At 44.7% G+C, this 19,724-nt stretch overlaps 1 protein-coding gene across 10 annotated transcripts; it reads left to right on the forward strand.

Moving 5' to 3' along the window:
* The first annotated feature begins 836 nt into the window (after nucleotides 1-836).
* BPGM (bisphosphoglycerate mutase) lies at nucleotides 837-19,674 on the forward strand. 10 transcript variants are annotated; one of them, XM_015285888.4, is made up of 6 exons: nucleotides 837-863; nucleotides 1,207-1,264; nucleotides 1,719-1,813; nucleotides 6,167-6,387; nucleotides 8,080-8,732; nucleotides 16,530-19,674. In XM_015285888.4, the coding sequence occupies exons 4-6, from the start codon at nucleotides 6,347-6,349 to the stop codon at nucleotides 16,706-16,708; spliced, it is 873 nt and encodes a 290-aa protein (XP_015141374.1). In that variant the 5' UTR covers nucleotides 837-863; nucleotides 1,207-1,264; nucleotides 1,719-1,813; nucleotides 6,167-6,346; the 3' UTR covers nucleotides 16,709-19,674. The 10 variants fall into 10 exon arrangements, with proteins under 10 accessions (XP_015141374.1, XP_040553107.1, XP_040553113.1 ...); XM_015285897.4 differs by having other exon boundaries at nucleotides 839-984; XM_015285872.4 differs by having other exon boundaries at nucleotides 839-930.
* The last annotated feature ends 50 nt before the right edge of the window (nucleotides 19,675-19,724 follow it).

Genomic DNA, 19,724 nt, shown 5'->3' on the forward strand with positions numbered 1-19,724 from the left:
AGGGCATAGAGCATCATCAGCAGAGAATGCTCCCGTTGGCCACAGCTCTCATCACTCATTAATCTGCCTTTCTTCCCTCCATTCTGTTTTCTTTCGTGCTGCCTTGCTCGGCTCCTGGCCATCCTTCGGAGCGATGCAGTTGCACTGCTGCCCCAGCAGAAGCTTACGTGCTGAGGAAGGGAGTTTCCTAGACTGCTTCAACTATAAACATTCCAGCTAAAAAGCATCTGCTACGGCCTGGAAGGGTTCCAGAGCAGAGACCCTGAAAAACACTGCCAGCTGGCCTGATAGATAATAGCTGCCAGAGGAGCGGAGCCGTCTGCAAGGGCTCTGAACAGGACGCGGCTCGGACTTGGAGCTTGAAATCAAGTCGTTTGGCTGCTTTTGCCATGCTTATGAAATGAGCTTGCTTGAAGACTACTGGACATGATGGTATTGACTGGGCATAGCAGCCTGGCTGGGGCTCAGGTTGCAGCCTGGTGAGCCGTGCTTGTAACTGCATCTGAGCACGTAAGGTGCTGGCAGTGCTGACTCTGGAACTGCCGTTTCTGGTTCGTGCCCTTACAGAGCCCACCAGCCGCGCCAGCCCCACGCCCACAACGACACCACGCATCTGCGAGGCACGAAGCAAAGGAACCCCCCCGTCCTCCGAACTGCCCCTGCTTCCGGCCGGCGCCGAGCTGCGGTGCCCGCCCACTCGCCCGCAGCCGCTGTTCCATTGGCTCCCGACGGTGTTCATCCTCCATGGCGGCCAATCATCTCCTCCGCTTCAGCCCAGGCGTCACGGGCGCGCGGACGCCGGGGGTTTATTAGGCGGCTCGGGGGACGCTCGCTTTCCGGCGGCGGGAGAAGGCTGTCGCGGGGTGCGGGTTTGGTCCGGAGCGCAGTTGTGGCGTTGCGGACGGGTCGCAGCCTGCTGCCGCCCTCCGGGTGAGGCCGCTAGGATTGCGGCCGCTGATTGATGGAGCTGTCGGGGGAGGGCGGGTAACGGTTGTGCGGTGGGGGCAGCCCGGGAAGAGCAACCAGCGGGAGGGTGTGTGGGGGCCCGGCTACCCCAAGGGCTGGGTGCGGGGTGTGGGGCCGGCCCCGTTGGCCGTGACGGGGGGGATCCGTAAGGGGAAGGGGGGGCTGCGAGAGGGACGCGGCAAGGCGCGCTGTGCGTGTGGGGCGGGCGAGCAGCGCTCTGGTGACCCTCTCTTTCCTTAGGGGCGGCCCGGAGGCAGCCGCATCACGACGGGGCGGCTTTGTGAGAGGATCGAGCCAGGTGAGCTTGTGGGGGAAGCTAGACCTTAAAGCATTGCTGGGCTGATTGCTCTGCCGAGGTGAGAGGTCATCCCGAGCAGCTAGCTCTGCTCTGATGTGCAGAGCTGGGTCTCCATAGTGCCTCTGCGTTACGTTTGGCCCTGGTCTGCTGCCTGCATCCTTCAGAGAGCCCTGCGGTTTCTAGTAGGTTTCTGCACGGTAGAGCTGCAGCAATTGCAGTCTAAACGAATCTTGGGGAGCAAATGATGTCCTGGGGCATTAGGAGATAAATAACTTCCCTTTGTTGGAGTTGCAGGAGTTGTTCATTTGCATCTTTTTGGGATAGGGAAACGGGTAGCTTTCCCAACCTGTACAAGGGGTTTGTGCTCTGCTTTCTTCCAGCTCTGAAAGCAAACTATGATTAACGTAACCATTTGCACTTGTGTGAGCGTTTGGTGCTTGTTCCCTTCCTGCAGGTAACTAACCGAGAGCTCCTGGTGCTCTGTGTGGAAGGATTAGCTTTCAAGTCTCTGCTGGGATTTGTGTAGGTTGTTCCTTTGCCATAGGGAAGGTGAGTAGGATTATTTCCATGTATTGTTGCTCTGAGGCTTTTCACTGAAATGCTTCCATAAGTAGTCTGATATTTAAACAACCTGATGACTGCCGTTCTCTCTACACTTGTTTCAGAGTGGTGGTTTTGCTTAATTTTCTTGTACAGCTGAACTGGAGTTTATTGTCCCCAGACGATCTTAGGTTTTAGGCCAAAGTACCTAAATAGGAGTAGGTGTGAACTGGTGCACCTCTATTGTTGGATCTTGTTTTTTGCATTGGGTCTTAAGGTGGCCTTGTGAATGACTCTATTTGTTCATGTGGACAGTTGTTAATCTGAATAGTGGTGTATCCTTTCTGTAAACCTGATGTCTTACAATGTAGTTCAGTAGTCTATCTGATGTGACAGAAAGGAATGTAACAACTAAATCCTAATGGTTGATGTCTTTGCAGAACCTGCAGCATCTCATTGTGAGTAGTAAGTGAAATGTACAGAGGATTTAACCTGAGGTGCTGCTTCTTGTGTGAGATCACAGAAGACTGTCTAGTATTTACTGGTTGTTTGTATGCAGATGAAACTCTGCTAGTCCTCAGAGGGTTTTGTGAAGCTAAGCTGTAGCAGTGGTCAGAAGTTACAGCTGAGGGAGCTGTTGTATAGTGTCCTTGGGAGAGTCTTCTGTCACATGGCAAGGCATCCTGTTCTGGAGCTAGTCAATTTGCTAAGCAATGGATTGTGGTATGCAGGGTGGTTTCCTGAGCCATGGAAGCCCCAGGGTAGCAATGGGGCCTGCTAGAAGCTGTCTGCTCTTGCAAGAAACTGTTGAGGCATGGGTAGCCAACACCAACCATAGAAGAGGCAGCTCTGGGAAGTGCTAGTGATGGCAAATAGGGACAAGAAGGGTGTGGCACTTTGTGTACCCTGCTTGTTTGCTGGAGTTTGTGTGGTTGTAGTTGCCTAGATGGTATATTGGACATTCATCTTAAAGGCTGCAGCTCCAACTGTGTTGTCTCTTCCACCTACCAAACATGCCTGCAAAAGGTGCACCCAGGTTGAGGACCTCCTGCAGCAGGTGGCTGAGCTGCAGTGAGAGGTAATAAGGCTGTGTGCTGTCACACATATAAGGAGAGAGGCAGGTGGTTCCATGTGTGTTCTGCTATGAGCTCACAGCCAGAAACTTCCCCTCAAGACAACACAAGAGAGTGAAGCTGAAAACACAAATGTAAGTATTACAGCAAGAACTAGCAGGAGGAAGAGGCTTTCCACTTTGTGTGAGGTGCCCCAGAACTGATGGACTGTGGAAGAAGGACCTATTGTGTCAGGGGAGAAGCAGGTCTAAGTCAGCTTGATCTGTTCCCCATATAATGACCTGTCCAAACAAGAAACAGTGATGGGTGATAACAGTAGGGGACTTTATCCTGTGGGTATAAGAGGTGCCCTTTTGCTAACCTAGCCTGCTAGATTTTTTTTTATTTTATACTTTAGGGCTCTGATAAACCTGGTCTGCTGGGAAATGATGGGGGTCTGTCTGTCAGAGGAGAGGAAGAGCATCTTTGGTTACAAGCTTGTTGAAATGATGAAGAGAACTTTAAACTAAAGCTGCTGAGGTGGGGGAACTTCAGTCCACTGAACTGATTGGTTTGCTGCCAGTGCCAGCAGCAGGTGCCCAGGGCTGGGAGAGTGGTCACAGGTCTTCAGGGAAGCACATGAAGAACAACACAAAGGAATTCCAGCTACTTCATCCAACAAAATAGTTTCACTGGGATAAGTGTCTCTACACATTATGACTTAGGGGGGGGAAAAAAGATTGGAAACTTTAGTTAAATCTCAGGGCTATGATATAATTGGCCTCTGTGAGACATGGTGGGATGACTTGTATGCCTAGAGTGCTAGGATAGATGTTTTTGGGCTCTTCAAGAGAGTTAGGGAAGCTGATGAGGTGGGGTAGTCCTATGTGTTAGGGAGTACTTTGACTTCATGGAGCTGAGTGATGGTGATGAAAGGATTGAGTGTTTCAGAGTAAAAGCCAGTAAGGCTGATATTATGGTGAGGGTCTATCATAGACCATCCAGGCAAGATGGAGAGATAGATGCAGTGTTCTGTAAACAGGTAGAAGTGTTAAGATTGCTAGCCCTTGTTCTCATGACTTCTGGAAATGCAATACAAGGGAGTTGGTCTAGGGGCTTCTTGGAATGTGTGGATGATTCAGGTGTTGAGTGAGCTCACTAGGGAAGTCGCCTGTTGTTTGGGAACAAGGAATGACTTGCAGATGATGTGATGGTTGGAGGCTGCCTCAGGCACAGCGGTCATGAAATGATCATTGGTGAAGAAAGAAGGTTAGCAGAACTCTGGCACTGAATTTCTAGAGGGCAATTTTCAGCCTGTTTGGAGGCCTGGTTGACAGAAGTCCCTTGGAAGTGGTTCTGAAAGGTGAAGGAGTCCAGGGAAGCTGGACCTTTTTCAAGATAGAAGTTGTGAAAGTGCAGAAGCAGGCAATCCCAAATGCACTGAGAGTCAAGCTGGTGGGAGGGAAGTCTGCCCTAACTGAATAGAATTTATTTGGGAATTCAAGGTGGAGAGTTTTATGAACTGTGGAAGAAGGAGCAGGAAACATAGGACTGTAGAGCTGTTGTCAAGCTGTGCAGAGATGAAATTGTAAGGGCCAAAGCCAGCTGGAATTCAATTTGACTAGTGCAGTTAAAGAAGATTAAGTGATTCTGTAAATATATCATCAGCAAAAGGAAGATTAAAGAGAATCTTGATTACTTACTGTATGTGAGAGGAGACGTAGTGATGAAATACAAGGTTGGGATACTTAATGCATTTATTGCCTCAGTATTCTTAAGGTCAATTTTTTGTGGGGTACCCAGCCCCCTGGCTTGGAAAACTGACAGCGTGTGAAATGAAGTCTCTATAATCCAAAGGGGTGACCTACTATCTTTTGAATGTTTAAGTCTCCAGGTCTGGATGGGACTCCAACTGAAGGAGTTGGTGGAGGTGCTCACCCAAAATATATGCAGCAATTTACCATTGGTCCTGGGTAGCTGGGGAGGTTCCAGCTGACTGGATGTTGGTGAATGTGACTCTGATTTGCAAGAAGTGTGGGAAGAAGGATCCAGGGAGTTGCAGGCCTGTCTGTCTGGCCTCAGAACCAGGGAAGGTTATGGAACAGGTCGTCTTGAATGCCATCACATGGCATGTGTGGGACAACTTAGTGATGAGAAGCAGTCAGTGTGGATTTAGAAGGAGCAGGTCCTGCCTGATTAACCTGATCTCCTTCCATGACAAGGTGACCTGCTCAGTAGATGAGGTGAAGGCTGTGGGTGTTTACCTGGATTGTCGTATAGTGTTGGACACCATTTGCCACAGTATTCTCCTGGAGAAACTGTCTACTCATTGCAGGTGTACGGGTTGCTGAAGAACTGACTGAATGGCCATGCCCAAGGAGTGAGTGGAGTTAAATCCAATTGGTGGCTGATCACCAGTGCTGTTCACCAGAGATCAGTCTTGGGGCTGATTTTGTTTAATGCTCTTATCACTGATCGGAATGGAGGGTACTGAGTGCATGTCAGCTAAGCTTGCGGTCAATACTAAGGCAGGACTGTTGATCTGACTTGCAGAGGGGTCTATGTAGGCTGGATAAAAGGACTGCGTGCAAGCATGTGAAATTGTACAAGAGTAAGTGCTGGGTCCTGCATGGGTCATAACTCCATGCAGTGGTATAGACTAGGGGAAGGTAGGTGGAAAGCTGCCTCCAGCAAATGACCTAGGGTTGCTGGTTGACAGCCAATGGAACATGAGCCAGTGGTGTGTTTGACTGAGAAGGCTGATTATATCCTGGCCTGCATCAGAAATAGTGTGGCCAGCAGGACAGGGCCAGTAACTTCTTCCCTGCTATACTTGACACTTGAGAGACCGCACCTTGAAGTGTTCAGTTCTGAGTTCCTCACTGCAAAGGAGCGTAGTAGTGAGTTTGGATGTGTGCAGAGAAGACCAGTGAAGCTGGTGAGAGGATCAGTAAATGAGATTTAATAAGGAGTGGTGAGGGAATGTAGGGGTTATTCATTTTGGAGAAGAGGAAGCTGAGATCTCATTCTTCCCTGCTCCTGGGAGAGAGAGAAGGGGGGATTAGAGAAGGTGAGGTGGCTGACTCTCAATGAGTTCTTCTCGCAAGCTGTAGACATATCTGGGATTGCCCTGATCCAGGTGTAGCACTTTGCACTTGGCCTTGAACCTCATCAGGTTTACGTAAGTCCACTTCTCAAGCTTGTTCAGGTCCCTTTGGATGGCATCCCTTCCTTTTGTTGCATCAGCTGCACCACTCAGCTTAATGTCATCTGCAAACTTGCTGAGGGTACACTTGATCTCACTGTCTAGGTCTTTGATAAAGATGGTAAAAGCACCGGTCCCATGACTGTTCTCTGGGGGACACCACTCATCACCGGCCTTCACCTGGACATAGAGATGCTGACCACAATCTTCTGGCTGTGACCATCTGACCAATTCCTTACCCACTGAATAGTCCACACTTCTTCTCTCTCCAATTTAGAGATAAGGATGTGGTGTGGGATCATATCAAAGGCTTTGCAGAAATCCAGGTAGATAACATCAGTTGCTTTTCCTTTGTCCACTGCTGCCGTCTCTCCATTGTAGGCTACCAGCTTGGTGAGGTATGGTCTGCCCTTGGTGAAGCCGTGCTTGCTATCTCAGATCACCTCATCTTGCATGTGCTTTAACATAGCTTCCAGGAGGATCTGTTCCATGATCTTCCCAGACACAGAGGTGGAATATATACTCCTGAAAAGTCTATGCTTTTAAATGAATGTCTGTTTTGTAAAAATGAATGCTGATGTTGTGGTGGATGCTTCCCAAAACCTGGAGTGTGTGGGTCTAACCTGTACTACAGATCTCATATTTAAGGGGACCAAATTTGAGACACTTGGAGTGGGATTGAAGCATCTCCAACTGATTTTAGATAATGGAAGTTCCCATATACATTTAATTTCTGGAAATACAAAGTTCTATGTACAGAAATCAGTCCTCAGACTGGTTTTGAGAGCGGACTCTTAAGGTTGGAAAAGACCACTAGGATCATCTAGTCCAACTGTCTAATCTAGTACCCAGTGATAATACTGCAGTCTTCCAGTGAGGGCAGTGTTGTATTTTTTTCCCTCTTTCTGTCCTTTCCTGTATATTCTGTGATATCTTGGGTCAGGGTGAACACTTGGTGCTTCCAGAACTTGTAGTGCTCTTAGATGGACTTCTCAGATGTAACACAGTTGACTAGAATATATTTGGCTGCACTGGAAGAGTTTGAGTGTTTAGTCCAGTGCACACTGAGGACAACCCAGAGCTCATTTTCTGTCTTCAACTGGAGAAGATAGATGCTGTCTAAACTTACAAATGCATAGCTGTGTTTAATGAGTTCAGAAACTATGCCATTTGCACCTACAGCAGAAGTAAAAACATTAATCCTAGTTTATAAGAACAGCAGGGGAAAATGGCTTTAAAGTCAAGCATGGGGAATAAATGATCTGTAAGATCAGTTCTGAATTCTATGAGATGAGACTCAGTAGTTGTGCATTGCATCTCAGAATTGTATTTGTCCCAAGTGTGGAGGAATGGTGGTGGATGAGGAGACAGTGGTTGTCTGAAGAAGAATGAAACAGATTGTCATGAGGAGTGGGGGAGAGTGTGAGGAAACAAGTTAAAGAGTGTAATCATGGTCACATTTCATTTGATACAGCTAATAAAGTTCTATGTATTGCAAGTTCCAGTTCTGTGGTGGGCGCTTCTGATTGCTCTGGCACAGACTCAGTTATTGTCTTGTGCCTGCATTCCATCAGAGGTGGTGTGGGGCTGGGCATCTCTTACAAGTTTGGGAGCTCCATATCTTTAACTTCTAATGCTGTAATGAGTTACCACTAAGACTGAGGTCTGCTTCATTGGTTGGGAGATCTGTAGACAGGAACAGCTTGTGCAGATTAGGGTTGGACTGGATGATCTCCAGAGGTCCCTTCCAACCACCAGGATTCTGTAATTTCATGCTGTCTACCACTAATTAATTGGCTAGGTGGGCTTGTCCCAACCAGCTAGGTGGAGAATGGTGTTTTCCATATGCTTGAGGCTGGAAGGAAATTCAAATCCAGGAGACCTCTCAGGTGAAAACATTTAGCAGACTCATGCTTCTTTGGTTGTTTTGATCCTGATAGCTGCCTGTTCTTTGCTGTCGTAACGCATTACAAGTAGTAATATATGTGGGTTGTTTTGTATGTCTCCTTTATGTCCAGATGCCTCATTGTTAGATGCCAGACCAGTCATCTGTGCCAAGCTGCAACCAAAATGACTAAGTACAAGCTTGTTCTCCTGAGGCACGGGGAAGGAGCCTGGAACAAGGAGAATCGCTTCTGCAGCTGGGTGGACCAGAAGCTGAGCAGTGATGGAATAAAGGAAGCTCAAAACTGTGGCAGGCAGCTTAAAGCTCTGGGCTTTGAGTTTGACCTTGTCTTCACCTCTATACTCAGGCGCTCTATCCAGACTGCGTGGCTGGTCCTGGAAGAGATGGGCCAGGAATGGGTCCCCATCCAGAGTTCTTGGAGACTGAATGAACGCCACTATGGTGCACTGATTGGTCTCAACAGAGCAGAAATGGCTCTGAATCATGGAGAAGAGCAAGTGAAAATATGGAGGAGAAGCTATGATGTTACTCCACCTCCCATAACTGAATCGCATCCCTACTATGAAGAGATATACAATGACCGTCGATACAAATGCTGCGATGTCTCTCAGGATAACCTTCCGAAGGCTGAAAGTCTAAAAGATGTGCTTGATAGACTCCTTCCCTATTGGAATGAAAAGATAGTGCCAGAACTCAAAAGTGGGAAAAAGATCCTTATATCTGCTCATGGCAACAGCAGCAGGGCACTGCTCAAGCATTTGGAAGGTAAGGCTTTTCCTCTTTGTCATCTTCTCTTCTTACTCACCTGTGTGAAGTTTTGTGTCTTGCTCTGTATAGCATGTGTTGCTCATCTGGACAATGTAATGTTAAATGTCTGTGGCCTATGAAGAGAAATGTTGGCCTATTGGAGCAGAAATTAAACTGTGGGGTTAAAGGGATGAGGAACAATCAGTTGGTTTATTGTAGCTGAGGAGCACTATGTTCTTTCCCTTAGCTTATTGCTCATCTCTTAGTGCTCATTTTAAACAAGTGTATTCAAGCTAAATTTTCTAGCTAGTCTAGGTACAGCCTCTTTCACTGTTTGGTTCTTTTGCATTTACTCAGCTGTTTTGTCAGAACAGTTGAAGTCACAATCTGTTTATTGAACAAGCAATGCTGTAATGCTGTGGAAGAATAAACTGTCTTGGGTTGTGGGAGATATTTGTGCCTACATTTTGAGGCTTCATTGTGGATTCTTTACTTAAAAAAGCTGCTGTGACATGGAGTCACAGGGTAGGTACTTGCTAAAGCTTAATGCTGTGTTATTTCCATATATAGAAAATGCCTACCAGTCAACAGCTGAGCTGGTTGCTTTATTATCTGGGATCTGGAAAAGATGCAGCTTGCTGTTAAATCATTGCTAGGGTTTTCCTTCCCTCCCACCTCTTTATAATGACATGACATCTAATATAAGCAATTCTGAGCTAGAAGAGAGGCTGCAGTAATTTCGTCATGGGTAGAACAGAATTTAATGACTGTGCATGTACAAGGGCAACCTGTTAGAAATACAGTTGCAAGACTGGATTGTGCCCGTTCAGTTTTCCCTAACTATAATCCTTTGTGTACCCCTTTATAGCTGTGACTGCCATGCACTTTTTGCACTCAGGCATGCTGGAACAGTCAGTGCTGCTGATGCTTTAGTAGCATTGAAAAGCCCAGAGAATGAGGCACCTAGGTGGTTTCTGGAACCCCAGAGGTGATGACTCTGGGGTGCAGATAGCTTGGATGCAGGAGGAAGGCTGGTTCAGCCAGTTCTACTGATTGTGGTCTGTAATTGTCCATTGCACGTGTAATCTTTTAAAGTAAAAGGGACAGAAGGGCAAAGGGATCCCCAACCACTGTGTCCCCTACCAGCACCCTGGAAACTGAACCATGCTTGCCCAAGCCCTGTGGGAGTGGGGTGCTGCAGGCTGACTGCAGCTTCTGTGGAAACCCTGGGCTATGCTTTGTGCAGTTAAGCACCAGAGCTTGAGTGGACAGCTTCATCAGCAGGTAATGGTCTCTGCATTGAGATCAGTGAGAACAGTGTAAGCTGAAGTAGCTGCCAAGATTATTTTTTTTGTGAGATGGACTTGAATTAGGTAGAATTCCTCAAGGGCTGTCGTCACTACAACTGTAAATAAAACATCTGAAGAAAGCAGAATTTCTGCTCTGTATTATGCTATACCTTGTTCCTCTCATTGAATGATCGTATGGTGAAATATGAGGAATCCTTGGAGAGGATCTAGGAATGTCCATCAGCTACCACGTGGAGCAAATGCAAGAGATGCGTTGGCTCTTCTGTGCCCTAAGCAGTGGGATCTGGATTGCTGCAGAGCTGTCCTGAAGGGTGGTATGATCAGAGCTTTAAGACCTGATATTACAAGCTGCGTTTTTTTTGCCCTTAGCTCCTGTATATATCTATCTGGATAGAAGAGGTGCCTTGTCTGGAGTGGTGACTTTCTCCCTTTCTCTCACAAAAGATTGTGGGCTGCTCTGGAAATGGGCCTGATGTACAAGTGCTTGAAGCTTGCTAGCCTGCTGTTACTGTAGCACCTACTGCAAATTGGGTTTTACTTCGTGTAAGCTTTCTATGATGCACTTAATACGTGCTATACTTGAGGGTAGCATCTAGGTTCCTGTGTCTCAGCTGGAGCTGTGCTATTTCTGGCAGTGAGAAAATGGGCTTCAAATGCCTCAAGCATCGTTCCTAAATGAGTGATTGGTTGTCTTACTACTAAGGTGGTAATTGAAGCTGTAGCTCAAATTTTAAATGGCACTAAATGTGTTCATTCAACTTGATCTGATGAAATAGCTTCAGGTTTTTTTTTTGGAATGAAACTTAATGACTTCTCTCAAAGATGTCTCAGGTTATCCTTGAAGTTCCTGTTTCAGAGACTTTTCTTTTGAAACAGGCCTGCGGTTCTCTGAATCTGAATGTTCTCCTTGTTGTTAATTGGTAAAAAGAGCTTGAATTATGGTGGCTTTCCACTTGCACACAAAAAAATCAGAGCAGCAGAATGTCAGGCTAACAAGGGTTTGATTGTAGGTTTGGGCTTTGTTTTTCTTAGTGCTCGGAGTAGACCTCAACGGGATAAATGTAGGATCTGTCTGTAGGATGTCACAGTTTCTGTGTGAGATGATTTAGAAGTGAAACTGCAATAGCCTTGCTGAAAACAGTATTTAACCCAAACTGGATGGTACTGTTGTGTGCTCAGATGAGAAACAGCAGCTGCCGAGAGTTTGCTCTTTGGTCCCTCTGTGCTGAGTAGAGTTTTCAGAGCACTCTGCTTTATCTCCAGGTGCTATATGCAATGCTGGAGATCACTGGCACAGTTAAAAGCTGGTAAAGCGAGAAATGGCTTTCACTTCATGCTGTTAGGGATGGAAAAATTCTTTAAAGCATGTTTTTCCTCTACTGAAAGCTGTCTGTTTGCCAGTGGAAACGTCTTGTTAGATCTCAGTAACTGGTTTGGTTCTGTGACACTGCTAGCACTAACTGACCTATAACTTGCCTTGCACGCAGTGCATTTTCTTTCATAACATACCAGGTATTTGCACTGGAAGAGTACTGACAACAAGAAGTTAATGAGAGCATGTAAAATAACAGTGTCAGACTTGTTTGGTTAACTTCACTCTGAGTGCTGAGACTTCTACTGATTGTGAAAACGCCAGTTGCTAGAATCTACTAAATAAGCTTCTTGGATGCAAGGTCTGTGTACAGGTGATTCTTTCAAGTAATTTTATTTGATACTTCTGAGACCCTCTTAGCAGACTCTCCTTGTGAAGACAGCATTAGTGTAAAAGCCATGTCCAGCCTGCCTTGTTGGACAGCAGTATAATGGGTGCCTGGTAAAATGCTGTGCTGTCTTCTGGCTCAGTTTTTTCTTCCATTCTGACTATTTATCTCTAGGGTTGGTATTAAGTACCTCTAGATGGGGTCTTGTGGAAGACCTAATGTTGCACTCCCTTCCTGCTGAAATGTTGCCATCTCTTGGATATGTGTGGTGGTGGTCACTGAGCCTTGTCATGTGATTATTCAGGGGGAAAAAAGTTGTTCAGGAGGGCAGGGGTTATCTATCTGAAGAAAGATGTGGGTGTCCCACACCTTGGGCTTGACTGCTTGAGGTCACGGATGGAACAGTTCTGCAATTGTGCTTGTGGGCAGGATGGTAAGTGGGGAGATGAGCAGGGAGAGCAGTGCCCTCAAGGACTTTCCTTTTTTGCTCTACTATGGGTCCATTAGTTTAAGTGCTGGAGCTGTGCATTGTGATTCCTGGGTCAGGATTGAGTCCTCTTATTTTGCTGGTGTTTGCAGGCTGATATTCTTAAGGGAAAGCTACTTATGTGATTGTGGTACCCAAGGGCAGTTAAGGGAAATCAGCTTGATGTTATCCAGCAGTTCTACTGAAAGATGTACTTACATCCTCCTCTAACTCATTCTATTCTCTGTTCTGTGTCTGCTGTTTTTCTTGAGCTTTAGCCTGTGTATGAGCAAACTTGGCCTCTACATTGGTGAAAACAGCAAAAAATAGGTTAATGGCTGTGGAAGTACAGCCTGAATCTCTGCTGAAGACTTCTGGGCATTTTTCACTCTAGTTGTATAGGTAATAGCTAATGCTGATAGTAGCAGGTCTGATGTCTCTTTCAGCGCATTAAATCTTCAGGAGTTTATGGCAGGCTGTGATTTCTAGGCTGCATCAGAGTACTTTAGATTCATGGTTTGTTTTCCTACACAATCTCATTTGGGAGTGGCCTCAGTAATGACCACTGTAAAATTCAGGCCATGATCAAGATCAGTTTATATAATGACATAGGAGGAAAGCTTGGCAGGCACAATGGTGAAACAGATGTGGATAATACGCTGCAGCTGTGGCAGTAGCCTACCCGTCTTCCTTCTTGCCTTCAAATCTGCACAGTGACATTAAATGCTGTAGAGTTCAAGAGCCAAACACTTTGCCTATTTGTGTTACTGAAGCAGGTCCTCTGCCAGCTTGCAAGCAGCTGGTATCCACTTAAGGAGGGCAGAATCTGGTCCTGGGTGTTGAACTTAGACTAAAGCATCAGTATTTTCATTAAGTTTGCAAGGAGAGATACAAGGAACTGATTTGGATCCCAACCATAGTGGGCAGTTCTAGACTGAGCCCTTTGTGGCTGAGTTTAGGCATATGATCGTGTGTATTCTGTGAGATGAATCATGTGGCTTCAAGTGTAGGTGACACGCATGGGAGGAGGGGTGTGTCTATTCTCAGTAGCTGTTCACAGGATGGTTGAAGTTGGTGTTGCCCTCTGGGTCCATTTGGTCTAAGCCCTACTCAAACAGGGGCACCCAGAGCCCATGCCCAGGTGGCCTTAGAAGATCTACAAGGAAGAGACTCTGCAACATCTCTGGGCTACCTGTGCCAGTGCTCCACACAGCATGGAAGTGCTGCCTTGTATTCAGGGGGATCCTACCGTGTGCTCCAGTTTGTGCCTGCTGCATCTTGTCCTGGGACTTAAAGGAGCCTGGCTCTGTCTTTGCACCTTCCCTTCAGGTATTTGTAGACACTGAGATTCTCTGAGCCTTCTATTCTACAGACTACAGTCCCAGCTCTTCCCTCCTTTCATTAGAGGAGAGGCGAAATGCTTCAGCCCCTCAACTGTATTTGCTGCCCTTTGTTGGGCTCTTTCCAGTATGTCCATGTCTCTTGTACCAGGTAACCTGGCAGCAGATGTGAAATTCTAGGTGAAGCCTCACCACTAGGAGAGGGGAAGAATCACCTCTTAACCTGCTGGCAGTGCTTTGCTTAATACAGGCCAGGGTACCCTTAGACCTCCTAGCATCAAGTACACGTTGCTGGCTTATGCTCAACTTGGTGTCCACCAGGGCCACAGTTCCTTTCTGTAGAGCTGCTTCCTAGCTTGATGCCCCCCATCCTGTCCTGGTGCCTGGGACTGTTTCTCCCCAAGTGCAGGGTTTTGCACTTCATGTTAAACTTGATGAGGTTCCTGTTAACCTGCTTCTCCAGCCTGTTGAGATCCCTCTGGATGGCTTCAAGGCCTTCCGGTATATCAGATCTGGTATATGATCATGGATCTAATTGCTTCCTACTGTACAGCTGCTATTAAGGAAGAATGTTTAAGAGATGCTCAAGAGATAACATGGGAAGTATCTGCTTAAAGAATGGGTTGACTGGTTTGGTGTCCTGAAGGAGGCACCCTGAATGCCTTGGCAGTGTGTGTTCTTATAATTTTAAGTAGGCAGGACTTTAGTCTTAAACCTTCTTGGGGGAAGGCTGATTCCAGCAACCTAGTACCCTTCTTCCCATGTGAGATGTAATGTGGTTGTGACACAGTCCAGGTCAGGTGAAGTGCAAGAAAAGGTCACTGTGCTATAGTTACAGCTCATGAAGTAACTGGATAGCAGCTCAGCTTGCTCTTGGAATGGCCACAGTGGTAAGAAGTGATCCCTTTACTGTCTTCCTAGACTGTTAGGGAGTGTTCTCTGGGTATTTTTCCTGCAACTGAGGAGTTTGTGTGACAAGTCTGATCAACATTTTGTTTCCTGAAGAAAAGCACTCCACAAATACAAATTCAAAGGAGAAAACTAAGTGCTTCCTGCGACTTGTTTATCCCAGGCTGTACTCCTCCTGCTTTGTACACCAACACTAGTTGACATTGGTGTGGTCGCTGTGTTCTGTAGAAAGGGTAAAACATCTCTGAAACCATGCAGCAACAACTACTTCTTTAATCCAGCTCTTGAGAAAACCTTTAAATATCCTGCCTGCTGACCACATTCTGTGGTTTGCTTAAGTTCTCCTGTGTGACTTCATCTGTTTTGTTTCAATCAGTATGGTTTAGTCTGGGAGGCTGAATTTGAGAGGTGGGCAGAACACTTCCTAGGGCCAGATTCCCTGTGGGTATGTGGTGACATTTGAATGATAAAATCTGTGTTTAAGAATCCTGTAAATGAGAACTTAGACAACTTGCCTGCAAACCAGAGTTCTTGAGAAAAATGCTTGTGCCCCGGTGAACAGATTCTATTCTCCTCATTGACTTCTGTGTAGTTCTAAAACTTGATAGGCTCTGTAAGTGCTTTTATGTAGGTCTGTGATTCTACTCGTAGATGAATTATTTACCCTTCGATATAGGGGTTGATTAGACTGGAGGAGTATATGACTTTTTTGTACTGATAGCTCAATACAAAACAAGGTATAAACATCTTGTAAGGGTTTATCTGTTTTTCTTGCTCCCTTCTGAAATGAAGTGCTGATTTGCAGCTAAACTGATTACTCAGTCCAACCAAAACAGGAATAGGTTGCTACAAAAGTTCTGTTTGTGTAGTCTCATAGCAGCAGCATAAAATTATTGTCACCTCATGATTACTTTTGTTTTTTGACCTGATGTCATACCACTGTGGCTGAGTGGCTAGACTTTGTTTTTCTATGTGTGCGTTGGCTCTGCTCTTTCTCCTTGATGTGAAAATCACTGGTAAGTTTACACTCCTGTTCTGAGAGCCACCTGTTTTGTCAGCTGGCTTGAGAGAATTTTCTTGTTTTTCAGTCTAGTTCATATGGTGCCTTAGTTTTAGAAGCTCGATAGTGCACTTTTTCTAAGTATGGGTTATTGAAGCTGCTCTGTTTCACAACAGCAGGCTTTCACTTTGGGAAATAATCTTTAATCATTGCTTCTTAACTGCACATATTTAGACCTTTTGCAGAAGCTTTACTTAAATTTTGACCTCAAAGTTCAGTTGGACATTTTTAGAAATGTGTGCTTTGTGTAACTGTAAGCTGCAATGTTGCTGAGCTTAGAGCCTCAGGGTATTTCAAACAGGTAAGATTTTTCCCTATAGGTACACCTTAATAAAGTAGAAAATGCCGAAACACACTCCAGGTTGTATACACTGACTTCCTTGCTTTTCTTTGCATTTTCCTCAATTGAATATAGGAAAAATATCCTGTATGTAATTCTGGGGCTTGTACTGAAGACAAGATGTCATAAACTTCTTTTTAGAAACAAACTGTGGGAAACACTGTTCTTTGCTTGCTTGCAACTATCTTAAAAATAGTTGTTATAAGGTGTTGCATTAAAAAAAGTTAAGAGAAAAATTAACCTTAGTATCCTGTATCTTTAAAGAGGATCCTTGCACTGTTTGTTCTGTGAGGCCTTTTTATGTTGAGATAATACACGTTGACTCTAATCCTCTTGAATTTTGTGTATATGATTTGGGATGATGTAGAAAACCTATGCTTGAAGTGTCCTATATTTAAACAAAAATATACTCTCCAGGGCAATCTCCTCCTCTTCAGTCCATGTGTATACCAAGAATGAAGAAACGGTCTTCAGGTTGTTGGAAATTCCCTCCTATAGCTGTTCTTAGAATACTAACCAAGTTGTGTCTAGCTGGGAATGGGAATTGATCCTTGATTAGCTGCTGTTACTGAAGGAGGCTGGAAGTATCTTCTTAACCGCTTTGACTGGATAATCTCAGAAATAAAGCTGAGCAAATAAGCAGTTATGAAGTTGTTGATTGGTGTAACTCTGGGTTTTTGTCTTTGGCAGGCATCTCTGACAAGGACATCATGAATGTTACTCTCCCCACTGGTGTGCCCGTACTCCTTGAACTTGATGAGAATCTGCGTCCTCTGGGCCCCCACCAGTTTTTGGGTGATCAGGAAGCTATCCAAGCTGCCATCAAAAAAGTGGAAGATCAAGGGAAAGTAAAATCTGCTGAGAAGTAAAATCCCACTGGCTAACAAAGTTACTTTCCAAGTGTGTGGTAGTTAAGTGATTTATTTATGACTGCTAGGTTGCACTGTGTGGAAAATCTCAATTTCAAGCACTAAGTAATTAGAAGGGACAGTTGTTGAGTCTGTTTGGCGAGTGAATCCTCTGCCTTTCAAAAACTGGAATTCAAATGTCAGCATGAGATTATGGATACTGAAAAAGGAAATAACATTCATCAGATAATGGAAGCTTGCAGGGCAGTCTCACTCAGATCTAGGTTTGATGGTGGCCCAGGAGGGGAAATAAAGGGGTATGTTATTGCCATCTACCATCTACTAGACCTGATATTTTAGTGGGGGAAAAAAAGCACTGTACAGCACCATCCTACTGGACTACTAAGTCCAGGTTACAGGTACTAACACTGTTTTTCACTGACAGAATGACATGATTTTTCTATCAATTGCCATGCCAACTTTTTTTCTGTATAAATTCCTTCAGTCTTTCCAAACACTTTCTATTGTACATTCTTTCTCTTATTTAAAGGTTCCCCAAGGCCAGTTCATGGTCCAGAGGTGAATTTTATAAGAGATGCTTGGACTGTTAGACTACTGCAATCTTTTGTTACACTATCATTCAATTTTTAAGGAATTTAGAAGGTATCCCTCTTCCTGCACTGTCTTTGCAAAACATTGCACAACTGTGTTTTGTTGGTTTACAATAATGGGCTTTAACTCAAACTTCAACTGCAAACTAAGCACAGGTTTTCCTGCTCAGTGTTTAAATTACAACTTAGCTCCAGTGAACAACCTTAACAGCTCCAGGACATAAATAACATGTACTAGAGATTTGAGAAACTTGTTAGAATTCTTTCTCTTTTAACCTCAGTGAAACTGGAATTATGAAGCCCCTCTCTAAGCTTTTGAGTTGCAAAGAACAGACAAATCTAATCTACAGTGATAGTGCTGTGGTACTGTTTGTTGACCTCTCTGGTGGGCAGAAATGCTGCATAGGATGCATAAGGTGTATTAGTAAATGCAGCTCATGTAGCTATCAAGTTTAGCAGTGAAGGGTATTCTACACTGTCTAAAAGCGTTTTGCTGTAAAGCTTTCCTCACAGTCATAGCTTGATTCCTGTTGAGTGTGACTGTAGTGCTTTGATACTAAGCCTGAACTGTGGGTGTACTGTAGAGTGTTCCAGCGTCAAAATAGTCCCGAATTCACTCTCAAATTTGAAACCAGTGTTACTTCAAATACAAGACAGTGATTCAACATTTGACCTCAATTGCCAGCATCAGTGGCACTTGTGTATGCAGTATTTGAGCTGAATGTGTTTTCAGCATGGCCCAGCTTCAAATCTCAAGAAGCTAAGAAGTTGCCTTGGTATGATAGTATACACTTTCTAAAATCCTTAGAGTAACTCCTTTTTGCAGTGAGCAGCTTGGCAGCTAATTTTATAAGTGTGAAGATGGCTTTTCCTTTGAGGAGAGCAGTGTGACAATTTATGCTTCTGACAAACTTGAGGGAGTCTTTCCAGGTCAGATACCAGCTCATGTTAATGTGACAGGGGCTCCATGAAAGATGTCTTTACTAGATGGTACTTGCTCTTACATGAACAGTGCTTGGGCTTTTCTTGGGTTTTGTTTTAGTAGCCTTTGCAATAGGAACAAAGTTGTTTGTTTTTTTTCTTAAGAATAAAGCTGGTAGTAAACAAAGTTGGTAGGTTTCTTTTTCCTTTGTACAAGCCAGCATACTCATCTCTCTTTCTCTGAATCCCTGTTAGCAGCTTTCCTACTACTATATTTGTGACACTGCTTGACTTTATGGGTTTTTAGCCTTCTGTGCATAGGGACTCAGAATCTTAGTTGATACTTGGTGTTAAGGAGTTGTGTTGTTGATGACAAAACAAACTCCTCAATGCAGTGAGGGAGGACTGCTGGCACTGATGAGTTTTTTCACTAAACGTTCAATTATGTTCATTACCAAGAAAAAGATTACTTTAGATTCATTAACAAGACAAGCGTAGCCACATGCTCATCAGTGGGAGCAGCATGTGTCAGGATGTGGGCTTAGAGGGCATGATCATGTGCCCATATTCTCTTGGTGTTGTGGTATTGTAATGTTGGACTTCTTGAGGACTTAAGATGCAGGTGGAATCTATGTGGAAACAAATCCAGCTGAACTGGGAGATGATTTCTAACAGAAGAAGAGCACTGATGTCTGATCTCTTCTGGGCTTGCAATGGGGAATGGAAAGGTGAACAAATGTAAAGAGCATTCATGTTTCTTTCTGCAGCTGAAGTGATGCAATTGACTGAAAGCAGCCTTTCAGAGCCTTGGATTGTCAGAAAAGAGCAATGCAATGCTTTCAAGTGCCACTGTTTCTGTAGTGCTTTTTGAGACAGGAATGGTGCTAGTGCCCTGGGAGGTTGGACTTCATTTGCTTTGGCTGTGACTCCAAAGATGACAGGATTTGGTATGCACATCTGGCAGCAATACCACCTCACAACAGTATTGGATGGAACCAACTGGAGATTTCATTCATCTTGTAGACTTCCATCTTCAAGATGAATTTTAACACCTTGCACTACTTGTTTCTAAATAGCCTTGTAATTATCTGTGTTTTATGAATCGAATTTATATTGAAAATAAACGAGCTTTCAGCAGTTGCACTAGGAAGAATGCCTGGCCTTCAGGCATAACTACATTAGAAGAAAAGAGAATCTTGCTGCTGTTGGCTTTATGAATCAGTGGGTGGTAAACACTTTTCTCCATATTTGAATATGCATTGGTGCCTCGAAGTCTTTGTAAGGGTAACCATTGTCTCTACAGTTGACATCATGGATATGGTTGATTTGGATTTTCTTACACACCTTAACTTGTGGTTCAGTAGCAAGTAGCTCTAGAATCCTCTTGAAAAACTCTTGTAAATATGGTAGAGCTGACAGGTTCTTTATAACTCAATAAATGCACCTGAAATGGAATTTAACTTGGTCTCTGTCTTTCTTCCTTCTGCTGCCTTCCACTTTGCTTC

Source organism: Gallus gallus, chromosome 1 (assembly GCF_016699485.2).
Source record: "Gallus gallus isolate bGalGal1 chromosome 1, bGalGal1.mat.broiler.GRCg7b, whole genome shotgun sequence".
In the NCBI taxonomy this organism is placed as follows: Eukaryota; Metazoa; Chordata; class Aves; order Galliformes; family Phasianidae; genus Gallus; species Gallus gallus.

Excerpts from the sequence above, each read along its gene's own strand:
- BPGM (XM_015285888.4), top strand. The coding sequence starts at position 6,347 with ATGTGGTGTGGGATCATATCAAAGGCTTTGCAGAAATCCAG. Across the intron at positions 6,388-8,079 it reads AAGGCTTTGCAGAAATCCAG|ATGCCTCATTGTTAGATGCC; the intron begins GTAGATAACATC and ends CTTTATGTCCAG. Across the intron at positions 8,733-16,529 it reads ACTGCTCAAGCATTTGGAAG|GCATCTCTGACAAGGACATC; the intron begins GTAAGGCTTTTC and ends TGTCTTTGGCAG.